At 38.2% G+C, this 12,640-nt stretch overlaps 1 protein-coding gene across 4 annotated transcripts in view; it reads right to left on the reverse strand.

Moving 5' to 3' along the window:
- The window catches only part of LOC127655101 (transcriptional enhancer factor TEF-1), a 123,534-nt gene that overhangs the window by 16,229 nt on the left and 94,665 nt on the right, over positions 1–12,640 (reverse strand). For all 4 annotated transcript variants that reach the window (XM_052142831.1, XM_052142905.1, XM_052142988.1 and 1 more), the window contains 4 exons: positions 7,917–8,051; positions 7,602–7,648; positions 1,756–1,817; positions 566–690 (listed from right to left, as the gene is read on the reverse strand). In XM_052142831.1, the coding sequence (XP_051998791.1) occupies positions 566–690; positions 1,756–1,817; positions 7,602–7,648; positions 7,917–8,051 (369 nt within the window). The remainder of the gene's footprint in view (positions 1–565; positions 691–1,755; positions 1,818–7,601; positions 7,649–7,916; positions 8,052–12,640) is intronic.

Raw genomic sequence — 12,640 nt, forward strand, 5'->3', positions numbered from 1 at the left:
TGAGAACACGCGGCTTTGTTATTGTTTCTGTATCGCCGTGTGTTTCTCTGTCTGATGCCATACCCCGCCTCCTTGTTTGCTCATTATTGTTTCATTAGTCACACCTGCCATGTCTGTTAACCCACTTGATTTCTCTCCCTATATTAGGCACCTCGTGTTTGCCGTCCCGTGGCAGACTGTCTTGTTATCAGTCGTTTTTCATGCATCCTGTTGGTCCTGTCTGCTTCAGTCCTGTTCTTCGCTGCCTGCTCCGTTCAATCCTGTGCCCCTGTTCCCAGCCCGGATTTCCCTTTGTCCCCTTTGGGGTTGTTTATGTTTTTATGTTGGCCTTGCCTTTGTTTTTTATATTAATAAATTACTTTGTTTTGTCCTACCTTTGCCCCCACCCCCTGACAAACAGACACAAGTTTTTTTTACAATGATACCATGACGCACACCATTTTATCGGTAAAAGGCCATTTGAATGGAAATGAGCAAGAGGTAGTTTTTACGCATTTTCACTTTGTCGATAACAGAACAGCGCAAATAGTGGATGGACATTTAGTTACAGACATAATCTACTCACAGAATCTGGATCTCTCTGGTGTTCCAGAAAAGCAGAAAACTCCACCTGTCTGAGTTTTGATGTGCCGATAGATCGGCCCTGCCAGGCGGGCACTGTGGGTGCTGGTTGTGCCGCGGGCTCATAACCTAAACACACACATTAAATAAAATATTAAACATTTATTAAGAATTATGAAAAGGACATAAATGGTTCAGATGCTTCAGAAGAAAACTTGCAGGTCACACATGTCATGTCATTAGGCTCTTTTCCACCACAGGGCCTAACGGTTCGTGTTGTGGAACCAGGCTCGTTGTCATGGTTGTGGTTCCTTTTTCCACTACGGTGCTGCGAAATCAGGATTAAAATGGACTGACTGAGCAATTGGCCAATTGTGAGTAGAATCACGAGTTGTGAGTATCAAGGACACACACACAAATAGTTGAATAGCCTGTTTGACTTATTTAGTGTAATTTTAGTAAACTAGGGATGTTGATTTAATGTGATTAATTAACGAAAAATTTGGCACATAGAATCAAGCCCCCGATCTGTACGTAAAGTCCGTAATGAGGAATAATCCTACCATCGGAGCAATTCCAGCTTGATGTACCACCTTGATGCAGTAAAGGGCAGTCAGCCCAATAATAAGGTTATTTTCAATGATAAGTATTGATCAATGACCACTTTTAAAGCCACACTTTTTGTATTGTCTAAATGCTTTACTTATCTGTAACCACAATATGATGTAATGCATTTGAATGATCTGAATTGTAATATTTGTTAGGCCTGTTAATTATATTTATAAATATTTTAATTATTCAAAATTACATTTAAATGGGGGCCTTTATCAGTAATGGCATGAGAAAATTGGTATGCGATTAATTTGATAAATTAATTGGCACATCATGTAATTAATTCAATTTACAGTCAGTCCTATTATAAATCAAAACTAAAATAAAAACCACATTAAAAAGGTTTTAATAACTGAAATGCTAAACATAATTGAAAAAACTAAATAAAAAAAAACATTTTCAATAAAATAATATAAAATGACCACAAATTAATTTAAGTTTTTAGTATATAGTATATTGTAAAATTGGAAATCTTTACCAATCGAGTGAAAACTAACAAAAAATATAACTATATATATATAACTAACAAAAAGAAATACAAAATAATAGTATAAGTAGTAGTTAATAATAAGTGATACATACTTGAAATTGTAGTTGTGACTGCTGGCTGGATAGGGTATGCTTGCTGAGCAAATGGCTTGATGCTAAAACAAAGAAAAAGGAGATTTAATAAAGTGAAAACCAGCAGTCTGAGTGTTTAGCTGCTCTACATACTGAAGAGATTATGCGCGTTATATAGCAAAAAATTCAGTATGCTGTGCAAAGTATTCAAACTTGGATTCTCTGCCTCAGAAAGAAACTAAGAGAGAGACGGGGGGAGGGGTGGGAGAAGAGAGAGAGAGAGAGAGAGAGAAAGAGATGGACGATTTGGGAAAAGACAAAAATCAAGATGAAAATATTAACAACAAAGCATGAAAACACAGCTAACTACATATATTTGCACATTTGGAAGGAGAAGGCTTTTGGTAAAGGTGTTACATTTCTTTGTAATGTTCAGGTTCAGGGCTTTGAAGTCTATATAAATGAAATGTTGCATCAGAGCCAATCAGAGACACTCAGCGTATGTCTTGTTTTCAGTCGAATGTGTACACAAACCAGTATTTATAATGACAATAAGGGCAATGCAAGGACAAGCACACACTACAAGACACAGATCACCCTGTGCACAACCGCAGTTTCTTGCATTCTTTTAATTCATTGCCGATTATTAAACGATCAGTTCGTTCTACTCTCCGACAAGCTAATGTTGTGAAATTCTGTTCTCACACAAACTCGGGTGCCGAGTAAAACTAGAGTTGATTCTTGACAATATGTTAACAAACATTGAGGAAGTGCTTGCAGTGGTTTTTGCATTGATTTGAACAGAACGGGGGAAAATCACTTAACTATTTAGATTGAGACAGTGGTTGGGGAGACGTGGATATCAGTTTGATGTTTTTGTCTGCATCCTAATGTCTCACTCTTACCTAGTTTTTTTCATCACAAATTCATTGGCTGTTAGTCTTTGCCATTCTCTCCTTAACTGGGGCGGTGCGCAAATCTGACAACTGGCAGACTAAATTTAGATTTCAATTCAAATTAAAAGTAAGGCAGTCAATCTATACAAATTTGTAATCATATTAAATACATGGCATGCTGATTAATCAACCTAATTAAATGCAATAAATTGCATTAATTATTATTTGCTGAGAAAGTATAAAGATAGTTCATATAAAGAATGCATGCTAATTCAAATACTTATACATTTATAAAACCGAGCTCCTTATCTTTCCAGCCAACCCTGTTGTTGAACCCAACATCACCATTCAGCTGGGTGCAACTACAATAATGCCTTCAAAATGGTCAGAAATCTAGGGGTAACCATCGATAACCAACTCAGTTTCACAGACCACATCTCAAAGACTGCAAGATCATGTAGATTTACACTCTACAATATCAGGAATATAAGACCCTTCCTCTCTGAACATGCCACACAACATCTTGTTCAGTCATTTGTCATAACTAGACTGGACTACAGTAATGCTCTCATTGTAGGCCTCCCTTCATATGCAATTAGACCTCTGCAAATGATCCAGAATGCAGCAGCACGTCTGGTCTTTAATGAACCAAAGTGAGCACATGTTACACCACTCCTTGTCTCTCTCCACTGGCTGCCGGTTGATGCACGTATTAAATTCAAGGCTCTGACACAGAGAACAGTCACTGGGTCTGCTCCAGCATACCTAAAATCATTTCTGCAGATCTACATGTCCATTAGAAGCCTGCGGTCGGCTAAATTACGTCGCCTTCTTGTACCAACATAAGGAGGCACCAAAACACTTTCCCAAACTTTCGGCTTCATCATACCACGTTGCTGGAACGACCTTCCCAACACCATCCGTGATGCTGACTCACTCTGTCTTCAAAAAATGACTTAAAACACATCTTTTCCATGAGAACTTAACCAGTAACTAAGAAGAAAATAATAAATTCTTGTTGCACTTTAATCTGTTTTGAAAACAATTCTGATTCTCTTCTTAATGCAGAGATTACACTACACGAATTTAAGCCCGATTTTCGCTAGCAGACAGTTTTGTAGAGATCGCCGACAAAAGCCCAAAATCGAAGGCAAATCAGAGCTCGCTCCCGTGAAGGACGAGCGCAATGTATGAATGTATGAAAAAAGTTAGATATCTAGAATGTTTAATATCTGGCCCTGTCTGTGATTCTGATGTACCCGCAACAGAAAATCAACTAGCATGGCTGCGGTGTCAAGAAAGTCTCATTGGACCGAAGAAATGGAGGAAAAATTTGTGGAACATTGGCAGGAGCACCAGTGCCTATTTGATGTTTCATCGGAACTGTACCACAACCAGGTGGAGGAAGAGAAGAGTTGGAAAGAAACTGCAAATTCTCTTGGACAGTCAGGAATAGATTTTTCAGTAGGAGGTACTTTTTCATATTGTAACCAATAAAATATATGATGCCTTTAGGAGATTAAAAACATACAAGATACGAAAACAAATGCTCTTGATCATATGTTATGCATTTCAGAATATGTTTCTGAAATGCATAACATATGATCAAGAGCATTTGTTTTCATATCTTGTATCACTTCTCGCATGGACTCCATTGTGAAACATTATTTGGAGTCCAGGCAGAGTCGTCGGGGATTCGTCAATAGTGTTTTGTAACGTGTTCACCCATGTTGCCGATTCATCATGTAATTTGAAAACGCTACAACTTCCATGACAAGACAGACAGATGTGTAATATGAATGGTACCTCTTTTGTAAGTTGCTTTGGATAAAAGCATCTGCCAAATGAATAAATGTAAATGTAAAATGTAAATATTATATATAGCGCCTATAGTTAATATATTATAAGGCTTGTAATTCAGTTTGAAATAAACTGCATCATTGTAGCAGATGAATAAAGCGTTGATTAGACAATACAAAAAGTGGCTTAAGAACTACACTCACCTAAAGGATTATTAGGAACACCATACTAATACTGTGTTTGACCCCCTTTCGCCTTCAGAACTGCCTTAATTCTACGTGGCATTGATTCAACAAGGTGCTGAAAGCATTCTTTAGAAATGTTGGCCCATATTGATAGGATAGCATCTTGCAGTTGATGGAGATTTGTGGGATGCACATCCAGGGCACGAAGCTCCCGTTCCACCACATCCCAAAGATGCTCTATTGGGTTGAGGTCTGGTGACTGTGGGGGCCATTTTAGTACAGTGAACTCATTATCATGTTCAAGAAACCAATTTGAAATGATTCAAGCTTTGTGACATGGTGCATTATCCTGCTGGAAGTAGCCATCAGAGGATGGGTACACGGTGGCCATAAAGGGATGGACATGGTCAGAAACAATGCTCAGGTAGGCCGTGGCATTTAAACGATGCCCAATTGGCACTAAGGGGCCTAAAGTGTGCCAAGAAAACATCCCCACACCATTACACCACCACCACCAGCCTGCACAGTGGTAACAAGGCATGATGGATCCATGTTCTCATTCTGTTTACGCCAAATTCTGACTCTACCATCTGAATGTCTCAACAGAAATCGAGACTCATCAGACCAGGCAACATTTTTCCAGTCTTCAACTGTCCAATTTTGGTGAGCTCCTGCAAATTGTAGCCTCTTTTTCCTATTTGTAGTGGAGATGAGTGGTACCCGGTGGGGTCTTCTGCTGTTGTATCCCATCCGCCTCAAGGTTGTGCGTGTTGTGGTTTCACAAATGCTTTGCTGCATACCTCGGTTGTAACGAGTGGTTATTTCAGGCAAAGTTACTCTTCTATCAGCTTGAATCATTCGGCCCATTCTCCTCTGACCTCTAGCATCAACAAGGCATTTTCGCCCACAGGACTGCCGCATACTGGATGTTTTTCCCTTTTCACACCATTCTTTGTAAACCCTAGAAATGGTTGTGCGTGAAAATCCCAGTAACTGAGCAGATTGTGAAATACTCAGACCGCCCGTCTGGCACCAACAACCATGCCACGCTCAAAATTGCTTAAATCATCTTCCTTTCCCATTCTGACATTCAGTTTGGAGTTCAGGAGATTGTCTTGACCAGGACCACACCCCTAAATGCATTGAAGCAACTGCCATGTGATTGGTTGATTAGATAATTGCATTAATGAGAAATTGAACAGGTGTTCCTAATAATCCTTTAGGTGAGTGTATATATATTATTTTGTTTTTCTCATATTATTGAACAAGCCTACAGATGACAGCAACCTGTTTTGTATTGAGTTCATCTACATGTCCAGTTCTCAGTACGCCTTCTTGCATACTTCCGTCTGCACTATTTTTAATTGTCACTCTATATACATGTGCGTACCTCAGATTGACACTCTTGGAGCGTCTCATTGGTATTCAACGTCATAAAGGCCACATTTTTAGGATGATGTGTCAAGTTAAACGTAGTACAAATTTTGAAAATCACGTCTCAAGATTCCTGTATTCTGTTGGGCTTGACGGTATACCTATTGACGAGGCTCGTAAAAACAGATATACTTCAAGATTGAATTGCTTGCATAGTAGGAAAATCCGTACTTTTATTGCAGAATTTGCATATGCGTCAAGGGGCATGATTATTTGCGTAAATTTATTTAACACGTTATTTTTATATAATAAATTGTGAGTGGCTACAGATTGTTAAAGGAATGTTCTGGGTTCAATACAAGTTAAGCTCAATCAACAGCATTTGTAGTATAATGTTGATTACCACAAATTTATTTAGACTTTATTTCCATTTCTTAAAACGAAAATTCCAAAATCGAGGATACAGTGAGGCACTTACAATTTTCACAGATTAGGTTAGTAAGTTATTTTATCACACTAAAATCTACTTTATGTCTTGTGTCTAAACTTTTGATACATTGAGTATTTTAACGTTCAGAAATTGGCCCCATTACACTTTACACTCACAAAGATTTTTGCTTTTTTATGTTTCTTTTTTTTGGTAATCAACATTACTCTACTCAACTCAACTTTTATTAATTTATAGAGCACTTTCAAAACCACAAGAATGGACCAAAGTGCTGTACAGAGATTCCCATTTCAACATCAAACTCAATGCACACCATGACAATTAAAATACTTATACAAAGACATACAAATAAAAACTTGGGAAATAAAAGCAAGTGCAAAGATACTACTTTGCCACGTACACCATAATAAATACTTCTCACAAAGTTAAAACTTAATCAAAAGCCTAAGCAAATAAATAAGTCTTTAGGCCAGTTTTGAAAGCATCAATACATGATACAGATTTTATAGACAGGGGGAAATCATTCCATATTGGGGCTGCCATTGATAAAGCACGGTCGCCTTTGAACTTCATGTGGAACCATGAAACTGTAAGACACAACTGGTCAGTAGAGCACAAGAATCTTTGGGATTGATGAAGGATGATCAAGTCTTTGATATACAGTGGCGCCAATCCATTTAGGGCTCTAAAAACAAACATTAACACCTTATATTGGATCCTAAACTGCACCAGAAGACAGTGAAGTGCTGCCAAACAGGTGTTATATAGTCCCTCTTCCTGGAATTAGATAAAAGCCTTTTTATCTAATCTAAACAGGTAGAAATAAAAGCATGCATGACATTTTCCAAATCTCTGACAGGAAGGGTAGAGTCACATGGGGTAAACTCCTCGTGGTCGCGATTAGTGGTTCTCGCTCTCAATGGGGTGCGTGGATTGCGGAGAGTATCATGAGCCTCCATATGCGGAGTTTCCACGGTGTCATGCAAACGAGCCACGTGATAAATTGCGTGGATTGAGACTTGTCCTCTGCCACCCGGATTGAGGTGAGTAACCGCACCACAACAAGGACCTACTAAGTAGTGGGAATTGGGCATTCCAAATTGGGAGAAAAGGGAATAAATAAAAAATACTACAAATTAGATCAGAACTTTAAAAGATACTTACTCTTGCGAGGATCCAGGCTGTCCTGTGGATATCATGCCCTGCCAAAACTAGAGAATTAGATAAATAAATAGACAACAAAAAAACAGCCTATTCACAAAAACCATCTGTATGCTCTTGATATGCAATATCACATGCCAACTGTATATGGAGGTGTACTATGTGCCATGCATTCTAGTTATCCTGAGTGTGGCATTAGTGTGCTATCTGATGAGGGCAGGTGATGTGGGCACAGCCCAGAGAGTGTGTAATAGGATTGGAACTGCCGGGTGGCTGAAGTAAGTGCACTGATAGGTGGGTGCCAGAGAGCTGTCTTACCCCCGGTGCTCCAGGGAAGGCAGGACGCGGAATGCCCGGAAGACCCAGCTTGTTGTGGATGGCTGTGGCAGACACGATCTGGGCAGAAGACATCGATGCCATGCTCTGGAGAGCTTTGTCCTTCACGCTTTGATCCTTCAAAAGCATGTACAAAATAAGCTTAAGACTCAGAAGGGAATAAATGTGTTGAACTAGGGGTGAAACGGCTCCCATTGAAAAAAACATGGTTCAGAATGCATGTTTTCAGCAAAATCATCTCATGTTAATTGATGCCACTGAAAATATGCAATTAAGTCCAAAAGTCTGAGAGCACAAATTATATGAATTTCAGAATGTACTGGATGGTATTTTTTATGAAAAAGAAAAGTTTATGTGTGTTTCGTCAACTTTGGGCACTTTTACTTTTTTGGAAGAAACAGACAGATATTCAAAAATATATATTTTTAGCAGGTAAGTAACATATTCCACAGTTGTTTTGACTTGCTGACAACAACTGTTTCAAAATAAATAGTGTTAAAAAAGTTTTTAACGCAACAATGACATTAGACATAACGATTGCTAGTCATATCAGATAAAGTCAAATGGTGGAAACTATTATAACTTAGCTAGCAGGCAAATAAGGTAGTAACTGGTTTAGAGATTGCTGTTGTTACCAGCATAAAGTAAAAGATTTACCATTGTCCTTCCTCAAAAATGAAATCTAGCACCGCAGTACCACAACCCATAATAAAACGTCCCATTATAGAGGCTTATGCCATCTAACCAACTAATGTGCTAAGGGGGCTACCTGGCTAACTATCTGTTGAATAAAGCATCTTAAGGAAAAGCCATCTCTGGGTCCGTTTTAAATCCTTTCAGGTCTCGGAGTTGTCACCACATCTGAAAAAGCCAAGCTGATGTTGTTTTGTGTTTTATTATTATGGGCTCTGTCACTTTCCTTGCTTGCAGACTCTTCTCGGGTCCAGGTTTCTTTATTTTGAAAACTGGTGATTCCCCAGAGGGTTGCTGTTTTGAATGATCTATGGTCAATGTTGTTCATTTCTTGTGGCTACAAGCTTTCAGATTCAAACTACAACCACACCTATCACTGCACACATACACACGCTGTAGTAGCTCCGGACCTCCTTTTCTTTATTTACGGACATGGCGTAAACACGCACGGATGTATGCAATTTCCCACCAAATCTGTCCCAACAGCTCTAAAATATAAATACTTATTATAGGCTACTATACTGAACTGGGGTAAGGCAAATAAATGGTTTGGAAGACAGAGTGTTGATGTAATTGCTCATTAATGAATTTTTTTTCATTTCTAACAAAAACAATTACATTGTGTAGCTTTAAAAACATGTAGATGTTTGGTTCTACGACTTAAATTACACACAAGCCATATTTAAAACTGAAGTACGCCATTTCTGCACCAATAGCGCCACCAAACCGAACTGCAAAAATAAAGTTTGTTTTCAAAACAGATTTTTGAATATGCCCACAGTCTGCTGTAGGTCAAACAAAGATATTTTCCCACCCCCAAACTCATGCCACTGGTTGAGTTACGTTATTGGGGTGGGTCTAGGCGGGTCGCTCAAACCAAACAAAGCAATTTTTAAAGCACCACAGAAACAAAATGCTTACAGTTTCTGAGATGATTCTATGATTGGCTTACTAATAGTTGCATATTCATTTGGGATAGGAGAAAGTATTTTAACACAGGAAAAGTTGCATACTTCAGCTTTAAGCAACATAAAAAAAAAATGACAGTTTCAAAATTAATTTGAAAGTGGAATTTATGTTGTAGAACAAAACGTACAAGTATCTTTAAATGAGGTTTAGCACAGATCTTATTTCGATAATAAATCCAAAACTTCCATTATAAAAACCCATAGGAAAATCTTGAGGGGACCCCTTGCGAATTAGCCTACAAGTTGTCATCATGGCTGAAAAGATCTATTTTTGAAAGACTGATAGATAACATTTTTATGCAAAAAACAAAAAAGGTTTGCTAATGTCACTCTTTCACTCTCCATTTACATTATCATAGTTTTAAACATGTAATAATTTGTATTATAATGGATAAATAGTTAAATATTGTGACCTTCATTTGACAAAATGTGCCCAAATTTGAAAAAAAAATACCTTTATCCTGCAATAATGACACAGAGTCTTCTGGCAAATGTTTAGTTTTTTAATTATTCATATTCTAGAGATCTTAATTTTAGTGATCATCACAAACCTAGTGATGCAAGTTGAGCCATTCACATTGTTAAATTAATCGTTACTATTATAAATCCATATTAGCCTCACATTTTCTAATCAGTCTATCCTTAATAGCGATGCACAAAATACTGGAACACAGAAGTGTGACACAAAAACCGAACCATTGGGAATTTGAACCGCTTCATCCCTAGAAATAACATACATGGAACACTTAAAGAAAAAGCAGCCAAGACCCACACACAAAGATCCACAGACAGAAAGCATGCTAAATGCCAGAGACTTAAAAGCAGATGATCGTAAGAGGAATGTGCAACAGCATTAAAGACACTAAAAGTCTGAAAAGAGTGAAGCTTTTAGCTCAGAGAATGGGAGTTATAATGTTGATTATCGAGCAAAGAACTGAAAGAACTAAATCCAACGAGCAGTGGCATTGATGTCATAAATTGCAGCCCCTTCCTTTCAAATAAAATGCATTGTCCGTTGGGAACAAGGGTTAAGTAATACTAACTTTCTTTTCCTGCAGTTTGTAATGCACTCATTCTAAAAGCTTCCATCAAGGTCAGCAAACTGAGCAGAACAGTTCAGACTAACTTGTTGGAGAAAAGGGGCTGAAGGACACCGCTCTTTCTCCTTTACACGTCTTCCTTGTTATTTTTACAAGGAGGCCTAAGACAATATCTTAAAATTGAATTTGAAAGACCCAAGGAATGTCCATGCACAGAAAGATTTCTAAAACTGGCCATTTCATTAACTGAGCTGAAGCGTGTATGCCGGAAATCAACAAAGGCTAAGATTCCACATAAGGATTGTATAGCATGCATGGGTGAATCTGGCTATTGTTCATATCAAGATGGAAATCCTACCTCTGAACATTTAAAACAGACAGTGCAACATGCTGGCAGTAGCGACTCAAGTGTGTGTATATATATATGATAGAGAGCAAGAGAGAGCGCTGGCTTAGAGTCGGGCAGAGAGGCTCAGAGCTCAAGCAGGTGTTTAGCGGCTGCTATACTGAGACAGCGTAAGCGGAAGACACTCCTCAGCTAGTTCAGCGACACATCAGTGTAGCCAAGAGTATTGAGAACTTGTACTTACCATGCTCGTCACCTAAACACAAACAAGGTTTCATTGTAAATTTTCAATTTGCACTTTTGTTTCCCTAAGATAAGTATATATTTACATACTACAGTTGTTCTAAGAGTGTGCCGAGAGAATTGTGGCAATTTCACAGATTTCCGTAGAACAGCTATCTCATCCGAAAAGACTTGCACTATGCATTATTGTGATATATTTTTGATGCTGGATTGTTGTTGTGCCCACCAGACATCTTAACTGGTTTAATCAGCAAGACGATTAGAAAGCTTCACCTGAAAGGCAGTGGTGGCTACACCTACACCATGGTGTACAGCATGGCTATCCACTAGCTAGACCAGCACTAACCAGCATTGCCATACTGTTTACTTTAACCACTATGATATTCCTGGTAAAGCTGGCTGACCAAAAAAGCACTAACCAGCATAAACCGCCTGGACCAGCACAGCCACACAGTTTACTAACAATACTTTGGCCTGTTGACTTTCTGGTAAATCTGCCTGATCAAGAATGTCTTAATGATTAAGCTAGTTAGAAAGCACCTGCATAAACCAGCATAGCAATACTGTTTTTACCAAGAAATCCTGGACCTGTATGGTATTTCTCATAAAGCCGGTTGACCAAGGAACTCATGCTGGTTAAGCTAGTTAGGAAGAACTAGAACTAGCCCTTGACCAGCACAGAAATACTGTCTCGCACCAGTATTTTGAACTACATGAACTACATATATATTGTAAAGCTAGTTGACCAAGAAATTCTTGCTGGTTAAGTTAGTTAGGAAGCACCAAACCAGCCCTAACCAGCATAAACCAATCTTGGCTAGAATATTCATGCTATTCACCAACAAAATGTAACCAGTATAATCTTTCTGGTGAGGCTGGTTGAGCAGGAAAGTATTGCTGGTTACACTAGTTAAGCATTAACTAGCATAAACCAGAACTGAACTTCATACTGGTCTACGCAGGTCTTTTCAGCTGGGATACAATACACTGACTGAAATGATGGATAACAACTGCTGGAAAAGATTGATTACGAATTACGAATTTGATCAAATTTTAAAATGAGTAAACTTCATTAGTATGCCACTACTGACACATTTATAAATAATATATATATATATATATATATATATATATATATATATATATATATATATATATATATATATATATATATATATATATATACACCTTTGCAAAGTCCTACAAAGTCACACTGCACACTATAACATTTAAAGCAAGATTAACTTAATGTGAGCGCTGGTCGAGCAGATGAACTGCAGAAAGCATCTTTAGGGAAGATTTATAGCTGATAATATGGCAGTTTGAGATCACTATGGCTAGGGTTTCATTACAGACCAGCTCAAAGAGTGGCACTATAATGACTGTCATTTCAGTCAACATGTCTCAGATAAGAGC

This window comes from Xyrauchen texanus, chromosome 1 (assembly GCF_025860055.1).
Source record: "Xyrauchen texanus isolate HMW12.3.18 chromosome 1, RBS_HiC_50CHRs, whole genome shotgun sequence".
In the NCBI taxonomy this organism is placed as follows: Eukaryota; Metazoa; Chordata; class Actinopteri; order Cypriniformes; family Catostomidae; genus Xyrauchen; species Xyrauchen texanus.